The sequence below is a fragment of the Heptranchias perlo genome, chromosome 22, assembly GCF_035084215.1.
Source record: "Heptranchias perlo isolate sHepPer1 chromosome 22, sHepPer1.hap1, whole genome shotgun sequence".
NCBI lineage: Eukaryota > Metazoa > Chordata > Chondrichthyes > Hexanchiformes > Hexanchidae > Heptranchias > Heptranchias perlo.
The window spans coordinates 5,239,608-5,262,528 of NC_090346.1; the positions used below are offsets into that span (position 1 = coordinate 5,239,608).

Here is a 22,921-nt window from a genome sequence, read left to right on the forward strand (position 1 = left end):
ATTCTTACCAAACAAGTTCTGGCATCATTCAATATATTTTGTCTTCTTGCTGATCCTTTTCGGAAGATATGAATGTTTGATTGTCCAACTAATTTGAAGAATGTTTGGCAGTTGGAAGATGTTCTGAAATCTGCAGAGCTAAAAAGTGAAACAAGAGATACATTCAGATTACATTAAGGATGATCAACAGATTTATTGGCAACTTCTGAAGTCCCACTTTTCTCTTCTCTTCTCCCTGAAGACGCTGAGAACAATAGTCACAATCCCTGCCACTGCCTTCACGTCATCTCATTTTTTAACATTAATTTATTGTTTTATATCCACATGGAAAGAGCTAAATATTAAAATTGAAAAAGCTTGCTGGTTGAGTCAAACTCAAACTAACCAAAATTCTATGATTTTCTTTTGTTTTCCTCCTGACCCATTCTATAAGGTATTTTTTCCAATAGGTGTCCCAGAGGCATATACCTTTATTACCAAACATCATACACAAACAGTGGTAAAACAGACGGTGTAAGTAATCTGCTCCTGGCTGCCGGGTGTTAGTAGAACTCGGTAATCTCCCCATTAATTGCCTGCCCTGCTGCTGGGGATGTGCATCTTCTCCAAGAATTTCTTTCTTATCCCTTTTCACTCTTACTTCATTTCTCTATTTCATTCATGGTTTCAGCGAAAGTGAACGATTTTCTAAACTACCAGGATATGGGAGGAAATCATATGCTTTTGGGAAATGGTCTAAATTATTACATGAACAGTCTATTGAGCTCAAGTCTTAACATTTTCCAATAGGTCACAATCATGCGAAAACAATAACACTTTTGCTCAAAGTGCTCCAGTTACATCCCTAAGGAAGTCACAAGTTAAAGCACTGACAGGTCTCTACAGATTTTGGTGAACATTATCAATGCTCCATTCAACAAAACAATTCTGAAGAAATATCAGATGAAATATGACATACTTGAAAAACAGCAGAACATCCACAGGGAAGGTGTCTATAGCTGATGGAATTCCATTAGAAGTTAGTCTTGCAGACATACAGCTCAACTGAAAAGAGGCAACAAATTCATATTGAGGACAGAAAAACAAGAAGCCAACAAGACCTACAAAACAGGACAATTTTTGACAGTCCTTAAAAAGTTACAAGGGTCAGATTATATCCGATGTGTTTTGGTCCCAAGCATTACAAATGAGCTACTTTCAGTCCAGCTTTGAACATGTGGATGCTTTAGTAATACTGGATTTGAATTGTGATATTAATCAATTCTAAAATGCTCAGTTAGAAACAAAATGCGTTTTCTTGGCGGTGTTCCTTAGTACACCATGTTGTCTTTTGTTGCATGTACTTGGTTATGTGGTGGCTTTCTTTGAGGCTGGTGAGCAGCAGAAAATAGAAGAATTAGCCACGTTGCAAAAAACAACATTTCACCTCCACGTGTTGAGTATTAACTCATGCAATCCCCTTGTGGCTTAACTCAGCTACATTTCAGACTTTCACTCACAGTTGAGTTCTTTGAAAATTGGCCAGAGTTTACTTGAATATCAAGTCGGGAAGCGATCACATTTTTTTTGAACTCAAGTCAATCTTGCAGTTAGGTAGTTGAATTGGGATCTTACAATGTCAAATGTCCATGCTGTAAAGTGCTGCACCTCACTCAAATGTTCGAAGTCAACTGTGCCAGTTTATCACGTACTACCCTTGTATTGACATTGTAGGGTGGATTTAACAAAATTTGCTGCCAGCATTGACCTTTGCTGCTCAGAGCTCATATCATGAATTTAAACACAGAGGTGAACAAGTCCCCTCGGATCTCACATTCATGACATTTAATTTGCAAAATATACTCTTTTACTTTTACATTCAACCCAATCCACCTGCAGTAATGGACAATGAATCGGATTACAATCAAACCTTCCTCCAGTGGATTTTTGTGAATGATCTCACCTGACTTTCATCAAGCATGGCCCCTTTACCCTTCATTGCTTGAACAAGCTGAATGAATGTCGTAAAATTCAGGGTCTTCACTGCACCACAACTGAAGCCTTGTAGGACAGAGGGTGAGAATCTGAAACAAATAACGGCATCATTAATTCATTTCTAAACACCTCACTTTCAAACCTGTTTTCACAATCTCTACACCATTTATATTTGTATCACAATCACCCATTGAATGATTGTATCTAGACTTTACTAAATTTTCACAACAACCACTAAGTGACTACACCTAGACTTTATTACATTTTACCCCTCTTATCACTGGGATATACTGGGCCTAATTTAACAACCATGAGGGTCTGAGCCATGGGATCAGGGCTTTCACACTTGCATTATCCTATTTTAGGGAAGTTATCAATCAGAAACTCTGACATGGGCCAAATCGTCCAACTCGACGTCATCATTTCAGCTGCCACTAGATGCAAGTTCTGCTGCAGCCTAATGTGGGCTAAATGTGGCTGAAATCTTGATTTTGCAGTTCAGAGCTGGTATAAACAGGAACATTTGGATTCTAATGATTATAGGGGACACGTTAATCAATTGGAACTCCCAATGCTGGGACCCAGAAATAGTCATTGTCACTGAATTGGACAAAATATTCAGCTGGTAAACATTGCTTTGTGAAATATGGTGACAGCATTCCATTTACAACAGGTTTAATTACTGATTTAAACAAACTATAACTCAGTTCCTTGGAAAAACATATTTTTGCTCTACAGATTGTATATCATTGCTCAAACTAAACTAAATTACAAAGATGGTGATATAGATATTCAGAAGATAGTAGGCAGAGAACCAGATAGGTTGTAAAAGATTATTGCTTACTTCTTAAAATTGTTGTTCTTTCTGACCACATTTTCAAAGAACACAGCAGACTGTGGGACAAAAGCATTTAAATCATTAATATACGCAATGGAGTTACAGACTGCTTTTACATTAACACAATCTCACTGGTTTCTGGGACAGCACGCTTGATCAAGTCTGTTTTTAAAATTTGGTGTAAATCTTCGAATTAATGTACATTTGCCAATTGCAGCGGAATCATTGGGGTCAATTTTAACAGGGGTGGAGGGGCGCCTTCAGGATAGGCAGGGTCCGGGCAGGAGGGAAACCCCGATGGGGATCTCAGCGTGAGGCTCGGGCCACTTTAACTCCTGGGCCTCATTTAAATAATCCAGGACAGTCTCCCTCCCGAAACCGGCAGACTTGACGTCAGCGCAGGCAGGCGGGAACAAGAGTCGAGTTGGGAGCCTTAGGACACTGGGGACCCAAGGGAACGGTCCTTGGCATAAAGTTAGCGTGGGCAAGGGCTTTGGCAGCCGATGCCATCACCAAGAAGGAGATGCAAGGCCGGGGCTGGTGAAGCCCAAGGACTCTTTGTGGGGGAGCACTCCTGTTCCTCCTGGCCCACAAGGATTTCACAGAAAAGTAATTTTTTTGAACTTACCTGGCCTTTTCTGGCCAGTCGGGTCCATCCGACATGGTTCGGCTATCTGGGTTGGCCTCGTGCGGGCCTCCTGAATCCAGAAGTTAAAAAGCCGTCACGCCACCAACGACGTCATTGGACCACGACTATTAAATCTAAATTAGGCCCTCGCTGGCCTGCAGTGGGATCTTTGGCCGACTTCAAAATCGCTGAAGATAATCATTCGCCGGGCGGGAACATTTCGGCCTCAGGCCGGTAAGTGGACTCGGCCTGATCTTAACCCCTCCCACGCACCATTCTCGCTGGGCGAGGGGGGTTAAAATCGACCCCACAGTCTTTCCAGGCATGAGCTTTGAGTTACAAACAAGAGAATCATTTACCTGACTGGGAACCCACTGTTTGTTGTTGACGTCATTGAGGTTTAGGTTTGAATTTAACAGCACAGGTGGGACCTCTTTGGCTAGAACAGATGGAATGTTCTTTACTGTTGTTACAGGGTCATTTACATTCCGCAACACCTGAGTTAGAATGAAACAGAATATGACTGAAATCAGAACATACAACACTCTGCAAGCAGTACATGGAGATGATAACAGTCGTCAGACAAGACTATTATAGAAATATCAGCAGCAGTAGGAAACAAATTAGATTGTAGATTAATTTCTGATACCATTGATATATACATCCCATGCCACTCACCTGCAGAACACAGATCACTCGTATAGGTTGTGGTGCTGCTCCAATATTCTCAACAAATGTCGGGTTGGAGATGATACGGATGAACAGTGCAGGATCAATGCCTTGGAACACACCGCTTGGAATACCAGACACCAAGCTTCCCAGGCCCAGCAGATTCTTTGTGCTACTGACCTAGTTTAAAAGCAGAAGATGAATCAAAAGCTGTGAGTAGGTGTCACTGGCTACAGGCGTGGTGCTGAAGGACTGCTAACGTTGTACCATTGTTTAAAAACGGAGAAAGGAATAGACTGAGTAATTACAGGCCAGTCGGTCTAACCTCAGTGGTGGGGAAATTATTAGAAGCCATTCTGAGGGACAGTATTAATTGTCCTTTAGAAAGGCACGGATTAATCAAGGACAGTCAACATGGATTTGTTAAGGGAAAGTCGTGTCTGACTAACTTGACTCAATTTTTTGAGGAGGTAACAAGGAGGGTCGATGAGGCATAGAATGTAAGAGCAGGGATGTTATGCAAGAACTGTATAAAACACTAGTTTCGTCACAGCTGCAATACTGCGTACAGTTCTGGTCACATTACAGGAAAGATGTGATTGTACTAGAGAGGGTACAGAGGAGATTTACGAGGATGTTGCCAGGACTGGAGAATTTTAGCTATGAGGAAAGACTGGATGTTTGTTGTTTTCTTAGGAACATGAGGGTTGAGGAGAGATTTAATTGAGGTGTATAAAATTATGAGGGGCCTAGATAGAGTGGATAGGAAGGACCTAGTTCCCTTAGCAGAGAGGTCAATAACCAGAGGGCATAAATTTAAAGTAATTGGTAGAAGGATTAGAGGGGAGATGAGGAGATTTTTTTTCACCCAGAGGGTGGTGGGGATCTAGAACTCACTGCCTGAAAGGGTGGTAGAGGCAGAAACCCTTGCTGTATTTAAAAAGTACTTGGATATGCACTTGAAGTGCCGGAACCTACAAGGCGATGGACCAAGAGCTGGAAAGTGGGATTAGGCTGAATAGCTCTTTTTCGGCCGGCACAGACACAATGGGCCGAATAGCCTCCTTCTGTGCCATGAATTTCTATGATTCTATGGTTAATTCTGTTTTCCACTTTTTTTAGCATGACACTGAGATTAAAAATTTGTCCCAATACCCACACAATTGAGCACAGAGAAGGTAATGAGAAATAAAAAAAATATTTTGCAGTCACTTCACTTGGCTTCACCTCTCCACACTTGGCTTAAAGTTGAATTGCTCACATGAACCTGGATCAATAAGGACAGTTGCATAGTGCTGCGGATCATTGGAACTCATGTAATAATGTAATGATGGACTCAGTATAAAGGACATCCTGGGTAACTCTGGACACCTGTTTCAAATGTAATATTTAAAATTCGCGAATTCAATTGGACTTGTCAAAGACGTGAGTTTTGGATTGAGAATAAATCTGGTGTCAGCCATTTTCGCAGAGGCAATGTCAAAAAAAAGATCTTTAAGATGACAATGATCTGAAAGTTGTCATGTCTCCCCCACTCTTCTCAGACCTCCATCTGCAACACACACATAAAATTCTGCCCGAACAATTATGTCAACCTAGATTTGATGAAAACAAGGAGAATGTGTCTCCCTTCCTGTTCTTTGATACTCTTCGCCCATCCCCAAACATATCAAATCCACTGCATCAGGCTGGCCCTGCTTCTACACCTAACTCTCACAGGGCTTTTACACCAGATTTGTATGCACTCGAGGATTCCCAATATGGTTACTATGGCAGTGTTCTTTACATGCCAGTGAATCATAGAGTCATAGAGTCATACAGCACGGATAGAGGCCCTTCGGCCCATCGTGTCCGCGCCGGCCATCATCTGTAAAGGTTTTACATTTGCATGATGTACCACACAGGAACCTGGAAAAGCAGTTATCTCAAATACAGCCACTAAACTGGTAAACTAACACACATCAGATGCTATTGTCTTTTGAGATTATGAATCGTTCATTAATTTCATTCAGCCATTTATCAATATAATTAAATTAATTTCTGATTTATTCAGCTCTTACCTGGAAGCCATTTCTGAGTAACTTGGTTACAATTGCATTGGCCTGGCCAATGTTCCAGCCTCTGACATTACCCAGGCTTGGCAGGGCTTGCTCCAGAGTGTTCCCATCAATATCTCCAACCTGTGACACTGATAGTCCAACAGCTGTTTGTCCCAAAGAATTCAAAGTGCTGACTGAAAAGTTGTTAATTTTGCTCACTAAAGCTATCGACAGCTGAAAAAGAAACAAAACTAGCCTTAATACTGGATGTCTTTCTGAGCATACGTTTCAAGTAAAGTCACAATTTTTTGCAGCGAATCTTTCCTACTTACCTTCAGTTGTTCATCTGTTGGACCTTCTGCAGGTAACGTTCCATTGGCAGTTGTGTTAGGTGGCACGTTCAGCCCACACACTTGGTTTATCTTTCCGATTACAACCAAGACTTGCTGCGCAGTCAAGGACTGAAGTAGATTAGTATCGGTAATGAAGCAAACCAGGGAGTTTGGCAGACTGTAAAACGATGTCACAGATTGTATTAGTATATCTTTCAGAACAGCACCCGAGAGCTACAGGAAGATTTGTTGCAAATAAGATGTTTAAATAATTTCCCAGAGTGTTGAAGAATATTTTATGGCGGTTCATCACCCACTCCCATCTCAAACTGCATATTTTCTCCATTGCCCATCTTACCCTGTGTTTTCCCCAAAAATACTTTATTTCATTTCAAAGTTGAAAGAACTTTTTTTTAATCTATAAAAAGAACTGAAATTATTACAAAGAGAACTCTTTCTCTCTCTCTCCCTCTTTCTGTCTCACAGATGTCAGTAACTAGAATGTTTACATCTTTGAACAGTCAATAAAATAAAGCTGATAGAGACTTGGGCCTTGAAATTATGCAGCAATCTGCTCCCACCAACTTTAAGCTATTTTTTTTATCCATTAAGTCTTTAAAAAATGTTACTTTTAAGTTTTTAACTCTTCTTTTTCAACGTGCTTCCAGCAATTAATCAATGTTGTCCACTGGCTGCCCATTCCAAATTCCACTCGGTCCTTTGTCCTCTGACCTGCGGGCATCCTGCACACCCACCCCCGCTTCAGCCTTCAGCCCCTGATGGACCATTTCCCATGTGCCCACTCTTCTACTTCCCCGCAACCCCTGCCCAACAATTTTAGAATGCAGTTTCTTTCTATTTGTTTCAGATCCATAAAGATTATGAACAGAATCTCCCATTTCACAACTCATGTTGGGAAAATATGAACCATCAAAGGCGTACCTTGAAACCTTAACATTTGGATTGTTTTTAAGCAGCAACGTGAGGAAGGCCTTTGAGATTTCAGTGGATAACGTCAGATTTGCGAGAAGTGCCAGGTTTTCAGGGTTTGCAGTGAATTCTTGAAGCTGTACAAAGTTTGGGAGAAATTAGAAATATTGACCCAATGATGTAATGTTCTTTCTATTTTCTAAACAATGAAACGTTAAGGTTCGTGTTGCTGAGACACACAATTGTAGTGAACATGGATTCGAACACTCCACAGTGGCATTAGTGCCAAACTCCGAACATAAAAGCTGACAGGGGTATAAATTCATTTTGGGAGGTCACACAAAATGGGCGATCGTGAAGGGAGCTCATTTCGCACCCCGCCCAATTTTCTTTTCTATTGACTTCAAACGGGTTGCCAATTCGCTATCTCCTGGTTTGCACCACTACCCAACATGGATTTGCATCCCATAGGAAGCAAACTATTAAATTAGTTTCAACATAATTCAGAGCAGATTTTTCATGTAATCGGACCTTCATATAACCAGATCTTTGAGAACAGTTCAGTTCCCCAGAGAACCCAATCATTTACCATCCCAATCTTGGAGTAAAAGGAAAATACGTACCTGTGTTTCACTATCAGAGAAAGACTGAAGATCAGCCAGTGATATTTGGTTCATATATAGTCCCAGATATTGAGCAAACCAAGCAGTGGAGTTCAGGGCTGGATCATTCACATTATAGCATTTCGGTTTGGGACCTGTTACATAAAATAATTCTAATATTAACCCGAAATAAAATTGTGTCTCAAATGTTTTAAAACCATGTTACAAATTCCTCACAATTTTATCTGCCAAAAGGGATTCTCACCTCCCCCCTTCAGAATTATTGCAAAATTTAAAACAATTTTCTCCCCCCCACCCCATGATAGTGACTCTTGCTGGGGTACAGTTCCATGGGTGTCAGCGGCCTGGCACTACTCTGCAATTTTTAACGAGTGTCAGCAGGCTTCTTGATTGCAGAGGGCATCACAAATCAGCTGAGTCCTGTCTTCACTGCTCAACCACTCAGGCACCATTTGCAGTAAAGGTCCCCGGATGGCGATGAGCAGTGAGAACCTTGGCTGAATTTTTACTTCCCTCGTCTAAGGCAAGTAACAATAGACCCACTTCTGAGGCTTTAAAACAAAAGAGTGTAACTTCACCTTGTTGTAGATAAACTTTGATCCCACTGTAGATTTCTTTCTGTTTGTCCGAGGTAAAGTCACTGTAACGAGCACTCAACGTTCTCACACTAAAGGTGAAATTTAATAACATTTTAGAATTTCATCGTCAGATCGAGTTCAATTACTGAAAAGTTCAATTTAAAGCAATGCAATAGAAATGAAGACTAATTGATAGAAGCAAAAGAGTACACCATTCCCAAACTTCAAGACAGAGAGTGCGTGTGTGTGTGTGTGTGGTGTATTTGAAGAACCTCATTCTCTCCTTTCCCCTCTGTCCTGAGTATAGATGATGTCCACCAGCAACCTGGACATTAAATATTCTTTGTCAAACCATATGACAGTTTCACAGTTACAATCATTCAGCTGTAGCGCTCTGCTGATGTAATGAGCAAACTAATCCAGGAGAACGATTTACTCAGGACATTGCTAGAATTTGCTCGTGTGAAGATAAATTCGGAATGGATGCGACTGTACTTACATTTTCCTGTAGGAAAGGCACTGCACTCTCAGGGTGATGTTGGATGACAAAAGTGGGGTGGTGATAAACGGAAGATATGGAGTTAGTCTGACATTAAGCCATTGATCCACCTCTGTGTCATTGAGTGCAGGCAGGCTGTTGGCAAACTGAGGCCATAGACCCTCTATGATGGCAGCTCGGTTGGCCGCTGACAGATTACTCTGCAAAAGGAAAAGGAAATAGTCTTGTTTTAAAACCATATACTGCAAATGTAACATGATGATAAAGATTACCTCAGCTTGCCCTGTGATTCTACCAAGTGGATCCATTAGTGAGGATTATTTTTCCGAAACTGGAAACTAGGACTGAGCATTTGTTACCATCAGAGTTAGGCTTTGGAGGGAATGAAATTACCATTCTCTGATTCTGATCCACCAGCTTAAATTGTAACCACCACAATCCCCATAGCCCCCAGCCTCCCCATCTCCACACCCCTGCACTGTTGGTGAATTTTCTTGTGTGAGTGTGATCTCACTGTCAGTGCTGCAGATGAGATATTTTGTCCAGCCACTGCACCTGTGGCCCCGATATTTACTCAGAAGCGGGAAGAGTGCCGGGGGAAGTCGGAAATGGTGGGTGGGGGGAAGTCAGACATCATGTGGGCCGGGGGGGGGGCGGGGGGCGGTGCTCAGCTGATCGCGGGGTCTTTAAAAGGTACGCTTGGTGAGCCGTGGGGAAGCACTCTTGTTCCTCCTGGCCCACCAGCAGTGCAATAAAGGGACCTATCTCATGGATCTGGCCATTCTCGCCTCCATTACACTGGCGAGATTCACGAGACCCGGGCAGCTTTTGCTGGAGGTGTTAAATTTGAAAGTTTCTTAAAATCAATTTAAAAAGGCTTAACATCTCATAATAACATTAATGGCTCAAATAACTCCCCACCCACCTGCACTAATTAGGGACCTGTCCCCAGCGAGTAGGTTACTCGCACGCATCCAAACGCACCTCTGTTAAACTCGGAAGTGGGCGCATTGGAGCCGGGTTGTGGTCCCACTGGAAAAAGCATTCATTTTAGCTTTCCACCCTCCCCCAACCCACCCGTTCTTCGGGGTTAAAACTCCCCCCTTTTATTTGACAATGGGAAACCATTCAAAACATTGATGTGGTCCCCAGATTTCTGCCAGCTGAGGATGTTGTGGATCAGAAATGGGCAGAAGAGAAAAAAAATTCCACAATCCTTGCACACCCTGCTATACCTTGTCTACGTGCACTTGTTAATGTACAGGCAAAGCATCCAGACCTTCATTGACACACATCCTTGTCTTCCGATTAAAGAGGCACTTAGACCTCCGATAAATACTCGAGGATCACAGCCCACACACAGGCTGCTCCGGAGTAACAGGCACCATTTTGTTTAAACCACTACAGTTTATCTACATTACATCCTGTGATCGGAAAAGTGAAAATAACATTTGCAGCTCACATCGCGGCTTTTTTGATTGAATTCATCTGTAAATATAGCCAGATTCTGGATGGGTTGGATATGGATTAACACTGTGGTCAGAATCTTGTTGTCATTGATGAATCCAGGCCTGCTCAGCACATCAGCCAAATCACTGGGATCAGTGACATTCAACACCTGTAGAAACACAACAGGGAATTTCTCAACTTCATGTAAATAACCAGAAGCAGACTGTGTAAAACAGCTGAATGCACGGACACCACCAAATTAAACTTGTAAAATATAAGTGACAACCACGGCCACTGTTAATCCTGTTATCCTGTAATGTGTTACAGACGAGTTTGACTTGGCTTCACACTCACAAGCTTGGTCCTGAGTAGTTCACAATGCTGACTCAACCCCCAGGGGAGGTGCTGGTTGGACATAAGGGGCTTCTTCTCAGGGCAACAGGGAAAATAACAGAACTGGTCAATGTGCAGCACTACTGTGCTCGTTGTAGAAATGTGTCACACAGTGCTTGCACAAAGGTAACTTCCCTGGTCTCTCAGTCACCAACTAGCACATTGTGCAGAAGTCTGAAGGATGGGAAAATATTTTTTTTCCCCCATGAAGCTATTTGGTAAAATACCCTGGACCTATTTTCTGCTCAAGCGGGCGAGTTTCTAACGCACTTCGCAATCCAGCTGCCCAAAACTTGCCGGGAGTTCAAATCAGACCCAGTGTTCTCGGGCTTCATCCAGGGTAAGACACACTCTAAAACTGCCTGATTCATTGCAGCTGCAACTGGAATGTCAGGTAAGTAATACTGACCTGCAAACATAAGACACCCACCCCATTTCACAAGAGCAATCGGTTTGTTTTTACCTCAACAACACGATTGGAAGGAAGCAGGAAAAATGCATCCGTCAGAGTTAGCAACTCGGAGAACTTTTGGAAATAGCTGTTCAGGTAGAGAACAAAACTGTTGTTTTCATAACAACGAAGTGGGAATGCTGGGAGAAAAACAGAAAATATTCCGTCAATTTGCAAACATTGGTGTCAACGTCTCATTAATTATAAACATCTGAAAACCAAACTATGCAGCATGGTAACATAGGTAGAGTAATTGAATAACTGATCATTAAAGTATCAGAACCAAAACCTCATTTCATGTTCTCCTTCGTTCACAGCTGCCTTTCTAGCCTACCTGTGGTGTTGAGGTAACCAAGGATCCACACTTTCAGCACAGTCTCTCTTGTTCCACTTGGCATCTCCCTGAATCCATGATCGAGTCCTTTTACGCTAAATAGATAAACATTGATAGTATTATTTAATAGATGTCAGATCTATAGAAATCTTTCCTCTGGCGGAGAACAATATTAGAATCCTTCAGGTCTGGGGTCAGTAACTGAAAGCTGATCCCAGTATCAATCCCATTGTGATGAACCTCTCACAGGGATCAGTTCCAAAATGGGCTGAAAAAACTCCGTTTTTTAGCTCTTTTTTTCTCATCTCTTCTTCAGAAGGTCTGTCTCTTTACTGGAGTATAATTCCACAGCCAAGAGGCAACCTCTGACACATTAGGCTGCTAAAGAAGCCTATAGACATGGCTGAAATATTTCAGTGTCTGTGACCAGCTCTAAAACAATCTAATTCTTGGGGCTCATACAGCATACACATGTCAAGCAAAGTTTTCATACAATGGAGGCACTTCTTCCACTATCTTACTGGATTCTAAATTACCAGCAGGAAAAGCATGAGGCCTAGACCGAGCAATACTGACACACTGGTCTGTGAAGGAATTTGGGGACAAGTGGAACCTACTTTTAATAATCATTTGAAGACCTTTTACAACAAACTTTTAACATCTTTAAATAATCATTTGACAAAATTTTGCAGAAAAGCAAAAAGCTGAAAACGGCAGTTACGGTCAAGAGGGCCTACCTTAGAGCATTCCTTACTAACCCTACACAATGGAACACAGATAAGCAAAAAGCTGAAAACAGCAGCTGGCTCAAGGGCACCTACCTTTAACCAGTACTTGAAATAACTCTTTACAATGAACATAGGCTGAAGAAAAACAGCAGTCAGCTAAAATGTAACGAGTTTTGATTAATATTAATAAGTAAGAATTGAAACCAAGTTATTCAACAAGAGCCTTGTCAACAAGAACGCTCACAGCCAAGATGAAATAATCGGGAAAAATGGTATAAATTCGGAGAGCTCAGCTGAGGTTTTTTAGATTCCGTTAGAAGGGCTGAAGCATCTCTCGACTATCAGAGTAAGGTGACTCTATAGTCTTCTACAACTCAGGGATTTAAGGTAAAAGCTACCTTGACAATTGATGGATATCCTGTCTGAATACATTTAACAATTATAATTTTTAACTTTTTTAAGGAACTGTTAATGTTGCGATTGACCAGTCTCACCAGCTGCCGACTGCAAATTGTTTCATCAATAAACCTCTGTACAGTTTTTATATATTGTCTCGCAGTCTTCTGTAATCACTAACTCATGAACCCCATCTCCGTACACTCTTTTGGTGAAGAGGTACATCACTGAGGAGAAATCCCCGACCCTCACAATATCCGGGATATTACAATCTGGCAGGAACTTGCTAAAAACGCTATCTGGAGGACAGTAATATTCTCAGGTGGTCCCTTTCCCTTGGGGCGAGAAAGACCAGACCTTCAGACCCAGTCAGTGTCTTTAGGATTTGGCTACCTCGACCTTGGGTTGAGAGTGAATGCCTGAGAAGTACGCCTGATCTGGGACAGTCCCAAAGGGGATAGGATTGTAAAATCACCGCAGGGCAGTCAGCCTCACTTGTGACTGCATTGAATTTGGATCTTGAAACTCACCCAGTCCCTGTAAGGCAGTTAGTATCAAGTGTGCTCCCTGACTATTAACAATATAAAATGTTTAAATAGAGGCTGCTCTTCCAATTGAATATGCAGCAATGGATTATTGTAAAAGAGAGTAATTCACTCACACTGTCAGGTAACCATCACAGGTTATGTTTCTTGTCAGAAGGTGGCTCAGCACTGACTGGGAAATGCCAGCAATGAACGGCCTGAATCGTTCCTGGAACCATTTTCTAAGGAAACCTGCACTGGTTAACTTTTCATTGGTCTTCACAATCTCCCACAGGACATTCATGAATGTGATCTTCGTCATCAGGGGAATTGATGATGTGTTCAGGGTCTGAAACAAACCATGACATGTGTTTAAACTCAGTAAGTGAAGAGTTTCCTTTACAGATTTCAAAACTGATATTTCCCATGACAGAAGAACTTAAAAAGCAAATTGGAACATTTCTAATCCAAAATATCAGGCAATGAAATCAGACAAGTGTAGGGAACAAAACACTCTTTTCTCACCTGGATCAGCCAGATTACACAGCCTCCACACCATAACAATGAATGGAATTGCATTTATATAGCACCTTTCAACTTGCAAGGGCATCCCAAAGAGCTTCACTGCCAAAAAATTACTGTTTGAAATGTAGTCACTCTTGTGATGCAGGAAAAGTCAAAGCCACACACACATACACGAGACCCGCACCAGGTAACAGGGCATGGAGAGACACACCCGCACCCCACCCTTGGCATGAACAGAGGGGTTGATGCGGGCAGAGATCAATGGGCCTACCTTGAAGGTTAGAATGTTAGTGCAACAACAACATGCACAATGTCATGCCTATCACAATGCTGAGAAGGACGTAGAGATTCATCTGAAAAATGAATAGCTCCATCTCTGACATTCCATAAATGTGGCACCAATGGTTGGCTACAACACAGAACATCATGTAGGGAATGGCAGCCAACATACTGGTTGCTGTAATATCTGACACAGGGTTCAGTTATAACCAGCCTAATAAATCTGAAAGGAAATTTCATCGGCTTCTAAGGAGGCTGCAGTCAATGTTGAGGGAAGGTAGCTTTCATATTGTGCAGCCACTGTGGTCTCTCTTCAGAGTACTGCCAGCCCTGAACACATGCTGGCCATTAGCCGATGTGATGACAGCCAGCCAAGGCTGCACATCTTTGGGTATCTCAATCAAATCAGGAAGACTTTATATTTCTCCTTTCACAGCAATGTGAAAGAAATCGTTGATACTGCTCGTAAATAGCGGTTTGCATTGTTTTGCTTCTCTATAAATTATTTCTGGTTAATAATTAGTTACCTTGTTGTTGAACTTGTCCAGGGCCTCATTCAGTGTGGTTCTGTCAAGCTTCTGAACAAAAATGGTCAGTGCTGTTTCATCTGACCTATTCAGAGCCTTAGGGCCAATGAAGCAGTGAAATATACCCGTCAAGGCATCGCTACTTAAACCTGCCAGCAGCAGATCAGTCTGCAAAGGAATACATTTACAAAATCATATGTTGGGTTAAGGCATCCCAGTACACTGATGCAAAATATCAACAAGTGAGGAACACTCCACCATCAATCAATGCATTGATTAATATATCTGCTGAATGTGCTCATTGTAAACATTAAAATGCAGTCTTAGAATGGAGCAGCTCCACAGCGACTTTATTTTATTTATATGTAAACTGCCACAGGCGTTCTTGTGTGAAACTCTGGACTGTGACACAACTTACCTCAGCACATGCGTAGTCTGTAATGTTGAAGTTGCAGAGTTGGGTCATGTTAACGTCACTCAGGAAATTATTCAAAGCTGAACTGTGGGGAGAGAAATAAATCTACTCTTAGGAAAGGCATTACACTGAGGAACAAACAACAGAACAATTTCAATCGAATACTCAACATGTCACATGACTTGAAACTAATCAAAGTTATGTTTTAAGTTTTCAAACAGTTTCTAAGTCATGCACACGAGATGCTTTGGATATCCTCAGTGTCAGGTGAAGTCACACACCAAAGGTTGACAGGGTCACTGAACCTGGGCCTCGTTTGTTGGCTGAAGCAACACAGAAAAGGTTTTCTCCTCAAGTTCTTACCTGTTCACAGCTGCACACAATGTTGTCGCTGTTTGAAAAGTAGAAAAAAATATATTGTTATAATGTAGGAATTATAATACTAAAATTATCTGCTGATATAAATAAACCAGTGTGGAAAAAGCACTCACCATTAACTGTGGTATTACCAGGCTAAGAAAGAGAAAGCACAATAATAGGTTTAGTAGTGAGCAATCTTAAATTTATTATAACTGTAACTATGTAGATATGTAAATATTATTGTAGGTTTTGAAAAAATATTAAACTAATGGCTTTTCCATAATCCACACAAGTTTAAATAAACAACTGTGTAAATTTAAAAATACAGAAATTCAACCACAATATTGGCTTTAAAAACACATGGGGCTCGAAACTGGATTGAAAATTGATCCCCTTGAAAATACAAAGTGTTGAGTCTGTCTTACCGTGTCATCAGTTTGGGGTTCTGAAAATTAAAAAAAATGGATATTGTTGAAAGATAGTCCTGATAATATGTTATTATTCTCACACATCATTATATTAAACTACACTCACAGTTACTGATCTCAGAAGGAAGAGGAAACATTTCTGAAGTGTAGTTTTCCCTTTGGTCGGCTCACCCAATCCCATAATACAACGTGTCCACACCTGGGGCTCAATTTTAAACTTAAATTGTGGATGCGTTGGGGGCTGCGCAAAATGCAAAAATGCAGAGTGGGTTTGGAATCCGGCTCCAACCTGCCGACGTCCGAGTTCCCCACAGACGCACTTGTGTCCCAGCGGGATTAGAGTTAAAGAACCAAATGTACTTCATTGAAGTACTTAAGATACTTTACTTGTGACATATTAGGTAGTTAGAACGATTTTTAACTTACCTGGGCGGCTTTCTCACAGCTTCCAATTCACGCCTCGTGAAACCAGGCATGAAAGGCCGAATCAGGCAAAAATAAACAACATAAATTCAATAAAAAACCATTGCACCAAGTTAAAACACAAAATCAACCTACCTTTGCACCCTGCTCCGATGTCCCCCTCACCGATATCCCTCACAGCCCCCGATGTGCCTCTCCGATACCCCCCTCTTCCCCGCGATCATCCACTCTCTCCCCACCGATCTTCCCCTCTCTCCCCAGCCCCCCCGATCTTCTCCTCTCCCCACCCCGATCGTCCCCTTTCCCCACCCCAATCTTCGGTTCCATCACCGGATGATGTCTCACTCTCTCTCTTTCTCTCCCCCGTCCCCAGGAGTTGCAGCTCCTGTTGGCAGCCAGCCTGTCAATCAGACTGGCTGCCGGGCGCGAAACCCAGAATGAACTTAAATCATCATCAATTACATCGCGATCGCGTCGGAAAAGTTAAGATTTTTTTATATTCGGGTTTGCTACGCACACCTTCACTCCCCCAGCATCATTTCAACCCAGCATCATTTCAAAATTGAGCCCATGGTGTTTGAGACGTACTGTCCTGTAAAGTGGCCGGGCCTGGCAGTGAATGATATCCGCTTAAAGCACCTGCCACTGCCTTTCCTGTGCTAATCCTATGGAATCCGGCTATTACATTATAATCAAAGTGCTTTGTCTGAAATTAGTACAAAATGACAATAAAACCAAAAGCGCAGAACTGTTATCAACTAGAAGTTATGTTGAAAATGTCACGGAGGTTTTCGTGTACGAAACAAAATACAACTGATATTGGAGGATGGTACATTCAGGTTTTAGAGAGGTAATTACCTGATGAATTATCTGGAATTCCTCCAGTCAACCCAAGTCTCCTCACTTCAGACTGTGTGTGTGAAGCCACCCAAATGATCACTACAGTTTCATTCACTCCACTTTGAAGAGCTTGAAGGTTAAATCCAAGCAAGTCAATCAGATTCTGGGCATTCAGTTTCTGAAACAGAAAAACCATTTGATGAATGAGCACAACATATCAGCTTTCACATCTTATCAGAAGCTTGCCCTTTATTGACTTGACAACATGAAATCAAGATTGGGATGGGACTGGGTGTGTTGGATTTGAACTATTGATCAATTTGCAGTATATCGGATCATTTTCAAGTGCTCAGTGATGCTGGTCAACCCAGTAAGTGGTCCACACTTTTTATGTTCAGGAGTGTACGTGTAGTGCCCAATATCTAATTACATGATTGCATTACTTGAGGGCATAACAACAGCATTCCCTTCTGCTTTCATCGAGATAAGCCATCTCTCACATGTGCCCTCACATGTGCTCATCCCATCTTTCAATAAGGAGACTAAAAACCACACTGCCCTGTTTTGCGTGAGCAGTTCATCCAGAAAACAAGTCACTTGACCTTTGTTCTCACAATTTACAATATCATTTCAACCACATGCCCAGTGTCCTCTGTATTCTTTGTCTAAAATGTCTATTATTTAGAATTCTACAGTGTGTAGTATTTACTGTGGGTTTTGCAGCTTTGCCATTAATTATTTTTTCAATCATGTAAGACCAGACACAATTACTCTCTCCACATTTCTATCACTGATGGTCAATTCTTCAATAACAAGCTACCAATCAGCAGCACTGTTTCAGGGTTACAGTGTACAGTCCATGTGCTCAGGGTGAGATGTGAGATAAAGAAACTGGAACCACTGCCATACTAATGCAACCAGAACATCATAATCAGACTGTACATACCTTAACTTCTTCAGGATCCAAACCCTTGAACGTTGCAAAGTCCATGTTAACCTTATTGTTTGCAAGAGACCTAAGATCATCAGCTGGGGCACCACCTGAATAAAACAGAGACATTTTTTACCTGCCCACTCCAGCTTAGCAAGTTCCAAACATTGCGGGCCAAATTTGAGAGTAGGGTGAGGGAGTAAATGGACACTTGTGCCGGGGGGAGAGGAGGCCCAGGAAATAGGAGCGAACCCTTGGACCATTTCTATGGATACTGCCCCGTTTACTACTTGGAACATTTTTTAATGGTGACGCATCTGCTGGCCCTCCCCATGTCCAAGTAGCAGTTTGTGAGTGTTCTGGGGCTGCTTCAGAACTTCCACTCAGCACTCCAATCTAAGGGCCAGTGGATCGCATGCTTGGTGGGAGCAGGCTTGGGTTACATACTGGACCTTCCACAGTTCCCAAAGACATTGCACAACTGAGGTAATTGATGCAAGACGGCATCTGGTTTCTCCATTGGAGTGGCATAGGGCTGCTCAGGTTTCCCATCCAGCAATTGGGTCAGGGACCTCTGTCGCCCCTCGACAGGTGTGGATAGCCTGCCCCACATATTACAATGACCTGATCGCCAGGATTTGGGACTGGTTCAATGCCCTTCTAAGACAGGAGTCCTGCTCCAATGCACTCCTAATGGTGGAGTGAGGCTCCTGGAATTCCAGCTCTATCAACTTCAGAGAGAAACAAAAATTCCAGTGAAATCATTCTTCTGCCATTGTTGCTTTTCTGCCATTGTTACTTATCTAACAGCGTTCATCATGATGTAATACATTGGAGTTTTAACTGGTTATTTCTGCAAACTTTATCAAATTGTAACATAATTGGATCAACATTTAAATACAAATATAATCAACTCATCAACAATTAACACACATCAAAACGAACGGTGTTAAATATCACAGCTGGTTAAACTGCAGCAATATTTCTGCACACACTTGATGCTCCTTGAACCTTGCCAATCTGAGCCTCTGAACTTAGGTAAGTAGTGGGTATCCCTGCAGTGAGAGAGTGTGAACTCCAGATCAGACAGACAGAAACTTTACCTGTGGGCATCTCAAAAGTTTAGATTGAAACCTGCAACATGATGATGGGTTTCCTTGTAAGGCAAGACACCTGGCTGAGCAAAGAAAAGCCTCATTTTACTTACCAACGTAAACCTTTATCAGATGAAAGTAGGGGATTGGGTTACTTTGCTGAGAGTCCAGTGCAGAGAGTGCCTGCCTGTAAAGTAAGTTTTTCTTCGATTGTGTGCACGCAGAAAGATCCAGAGCTCCTGCATCCCTGTGGGAGAAAGGTTACAGTGTCAATTTTGGTTCGCACTTCTGCAACTGCACAAGGCAAAGGACGTGGATCTGTACTTTCCAGCCCAAATAGCTCGACCCATTCTTTGGCAGTATGTGGTAAAGTGTCAGATGTGCCACACTCACAATCATATCTACCAGCCGAATTCATACTTTGACTGAAAATATCAATTCAGTGACTCATGTTAGAAAGGGCATGTGTATTCACCTGGAGACTTCAGGGGAGGGCAGGATTCGCCTCTGAGGTGATGCTTTCCATAGTCAAATAGCCTGTTCACTCACTGTCTCGGCTCACATTCAAAGAACAGCTGCTTGGACTGGGTACAGACCTGTGGCAAATGCATGCTAGAAAAGTTCAATGTCCAAACAGCAGAAGTGTTTGAGCCAGTGAGAGGATTCTGTGAGCTGTGAAGTTGTTCTACCAGGTGTCGCCTCATCATTGTTTCCTTCATGATTACATTGCACCGAGTCACTTGATGGACTAACTTTGGTTCTGTTGGAAATGGCCACATTTCACTCATCAGGAAACTAGCAATGAAAAGATGCGACACTTACGTCAAGTTTGAAATCGTCATCAGCTGCTCTTCATCCAGAGTACATAAGTTGGCTCCACCAATAGCTTTCAAAGAAACTGCATTCAGAATACCATCAAACTCGAAGTATCTTGTAATGATGGATTTAACCTGTAGAAAGGGATTTAAAGCACAGTTTATAACTCATTGTTACATAGAAGGACCTATAATTTAAGATGCTCCATCTTGATGCTCATATTTCCCCAAATTTATTCCTAAACAATATTTTAATAAAATTCCTACAATTGTACTATTTTCGATTTGAAAATATCAATCAATAAAACCTTTTAATTCCACCCCACATATCATTTTCATTAAATTTGCACTGCATCATTGCCCATTCCCAGGAATTACACACTGTACCCAACAGCTTGCAGCTGCTTCAAAAGAGCCTTTCATTAACACTGACCCAAGAAGACCCATGATTCAAGGAAAGACTGAGGGTCTTAAACTTTTCAGAGCACAAATTCCAGATTTCATTCAGGATCGATTCCCCTCATGTCTGCAGATACCAATATTTTTACATTAATATTCTCCTGGTTTCAGTACCGTTGTGTTTTCCAGCTGTTGCATCATTAACATGGAAAGTGTTTCAACTTGAGTGATATTCCAGCTGCTGACTTCTGTTGCATTAAACACAGTGGATATGTTCCCCAGCAGTTGAATCTGGTTTTCTGGTAGACCTTTGGGGTAAATCTGTTTCAGAAAATCCAAAATAATAAAATTCAGTCATTTTATTAGCAGTCATTTCCAGCATTTAAATCCAGCTTCAATTCCTTTTCCGATCTAAAATATTTGAGCATATAATCTAGGCTGATCCTTCAGTGCAATGGTGAGGGGGTTCAGCACTGTCAGAGGTGCTGACTTCAGATAAGGGGTTAAATTAGGCCTAGTCTGCCTCTCAGGTGGATGTAAAAAATCCCAGGACATTGTTTGAAGAAGCGCAGGGGAGGTCTCCTGGGGTCCTGGCCAGTATGTATTCCTCTACCAACGTCACTAAAACAAACTATCTGGTCACTTATCTCATTGCTATTTGTAATATCTTCCTTTGTGCAAAGTGGTTGTCACGTTTACCTGCGTTATAGCGTCACTGCACTTCGAAGTACTTAATTTGTTGTAAAGCGTCGTGGGATGTCCTGTGGCAGTGAAAAGCACTATCTAAATGCAAATTTCTTCTTTCTGTCTTCACATCAAGCTTACATACCTGTAATAGTCTCTTTTTCAGAACGTCCAGCTGAGTAGGATCAAAGACAAGACTTCCCAGTTGGAGGACATTATTTTTCAGCACAAGATCACCCAAACAGAGGTCTAACTGGGCCGCATCATAGATTGCAGGTGTCAGGTCATTAATGTCTTCTGCTACTATCTGTCCCACTGTACACGCTGGAAATACAAACTTCTATTAGTTCTAATTTCTCAGTTTGCTGGTAATCTTGCTCTCAAAATATCAAAAATGCCCATTTTTACAAGGCCATTCATGGATTTTTGAACTGCTGGAGAAAGAGGACACTGGTGACATTACAGATCTGTAGTTGACAAAGGACATTTTAGCATCTCTTTGCCATTTGCTGTATACAGTGAAAACAACTACAGGTTACTTCACTCTGTCAACTGAGAAACAGTGGGTACTCAACACAAAGCTACATGGGATCTCTGTAGACACTGTATACTGCATGTGCCCATTAGTAGATTACTGTTTACCGCACACAAACATGCTGTTCAATTTTCAACTGTTCTTGTCACGGAATAGATGATAAGTTTGACTCTTTGTTTACTCAGAAGGATAGATTCTGATCCTAAACATGAAAGGAATTGTGTCCCATTGATCAAATGTATTGAACAACCTGATGGGTTGAAAGTTGATTATAGTCTTCTCATTCCATTAATGCTCATGAACTGAGGCTGTATCACATTCATAAAAGGCCAGCCCTGTCCTCTCATTGATGAGATATGCTCTACATACATAGAATATTGGAAACTTCCAAACTAACAGCACTGTGCGATGACCTTCACCACATGGACTGCAGCGGATCAAGAAGACGGCTCACCACCACCTTCTCAAGGAGAACTAGGGATGAGCAATAATTGCTGCCTTGACAGTGACACACACACCCCGAGAATTAATATAAAAAAGGTATTGATTACATACTTGCTGTATTATTTGAGTTTCCTCGTAAATTGAGCTGATTTATGAATACCAGCACATCACTTGGTGGTCTCAATCTTTTTGTTTTCTTGATAAATCTTGGGAGAGCTTCGTTAAGGACAAGCTGTATGGGATAAAATGTGAAAAGCTGAAGAATTTCACCAAAAAATATCTAATTGCACACTTCCTGATATGCTAGCAGCAACATTTGCAAGAAAACATTCTTCACTGATGAAAACATTTGCCAGACAACATCAGTGTTATACTGGAAAGTATGGTGGCTGCATGACTAAGGGAAGTTTGCCATGTAATGTACAAATCCCACTCTTCAAAATCCCAAATTCAAATTGAGCCTTCAGTAATAAGCATGTTGGAAAAAGAAGAACACAAGCACAGATAAAAGCAGCTCTGCTTTAGAGTTCTGAATGGACCTCACCGGATTCTAATGAAAACTACAAAGATTTAGAAAGCAATACATTTTCATATCCAATTCTGGGTCGCCAAGTATCAAGGTTCAGTCAACAAAAGGACCATATCCACATTACAGGTCAGTCATGGACTGGCCAGTATCATCATCAATGTTAATAAAGTCACCACAAATGTCAATGTGATTTCAAACTGGAACTCATTTCTACGTGGATGACAGTCTTGTGATCAAATAAAAAGTGAAGATTTACGTTGATCACATGGGATTTGAATCATTTAGTGTTTCTCAAGAAAAAGCTTTAA

At 41.6% G+C, this 22,921-nt stretch overlaps 1 protein-coding gene across 1 annotated transcript in view; it reads right to left on the minus strand.

Annotated features, from left to right (window-relative positions):
- Positions 1-22,479, minus strand: part of LOC137340890 (uncharacterized) — a 191,980-nt gene extending 169,501 nt beyond the window's left edge. The window contains exons 1-29 of the mRNA XM_068003693.1: positions 22,459-22,479; positions 22,196-22,316; positions 21,251-21,429; positions 20,596-20,742; positions 20,030-20,157; positions 19,321-19,454; positions 18,129-18,223; positions 17,201-17,360; positions 15,917-15,936; positions 15,623-15,644; positions 15,495-15,522; positions 15,135-15,216; positions 14,717-14,884; positions 13,523-13,734; positions 11,738-11,832; positions 11,416-11,543; positions 10,573-10,728; positions 9,111-9,310; positions 8,612-8,700; positions 8,034-8,167; positions 7,423-7,547; positions 6,481-6,658; positions 6,170-6,382; positions 4,119-4,289; positions 3,800-3,937; positions 2,819-2,868; positions 1,943-2,063; positions 959-1,044; positions 9-138 (exon numbers count right to left, since the gene is read on the minus strand). Coding sequence (XP_067859794.1) covers positions 9-138; positions 959-1,044; positions 1,943-2,063; positions 2,819-2,868; positions 3,800-3,937; positions 4,119-4,289; positions 6,170-6,382; positions 6,481-6,658; positions 7,423-7,547; positions 8,034-8,167; positions 8,612-8,700; positions 9,111-9,310; positions 10,573-10,728; positions 11,416-11,543; positions 11,738-11,832; positions 13,523-13,734; positions 14,717-14,884; positions 15,135-15,216; positions 15,495-15,522; positions 15,623-15,644; positions 15,917-15,936; positions 17,201-17,360; positions 18,129-18,223; positions 19,321-19,454; positions 20,030-20,157; positions 20,596-20,742; positions 21,251-21,429; positions 22,196-22,316; positions 22,459-22,479 — 3,531 coding nt within the window. The remainder of the gene's footprint in view (positions 1-8; positions 139-958; positions 1,045-1,942; positions 2,064-2,818; positions 2,869-3,799; positions 3,938-4,118; positions 4,290-6,169; positions 6,383-6,480; positions 6,659-7,422; positions 7,548-8,033; positions 8,168-8,611; positions 8,701-9,110; positions 9,311-10,572; positions 10,729-11,415; positions 11,544-11,737; positions 11,833-13,522; positions 13,735-14,716; positions 14,885-15,134; positions 15,217-15,494; positions 15,523-15,622; positions 15,645-15,916; positions 15,937-17,200; positions 17,361-18,128; positions 18,224-19,320; positions 19,455-20,029; positions 20,158-20,595; positions 20,743-21,250; positions 21,430-22,195; positions 22,317-22,458) is intronic.
- Between the last annotated feature and the right edge of the window lie 442 nt (positions 22,480-22,921).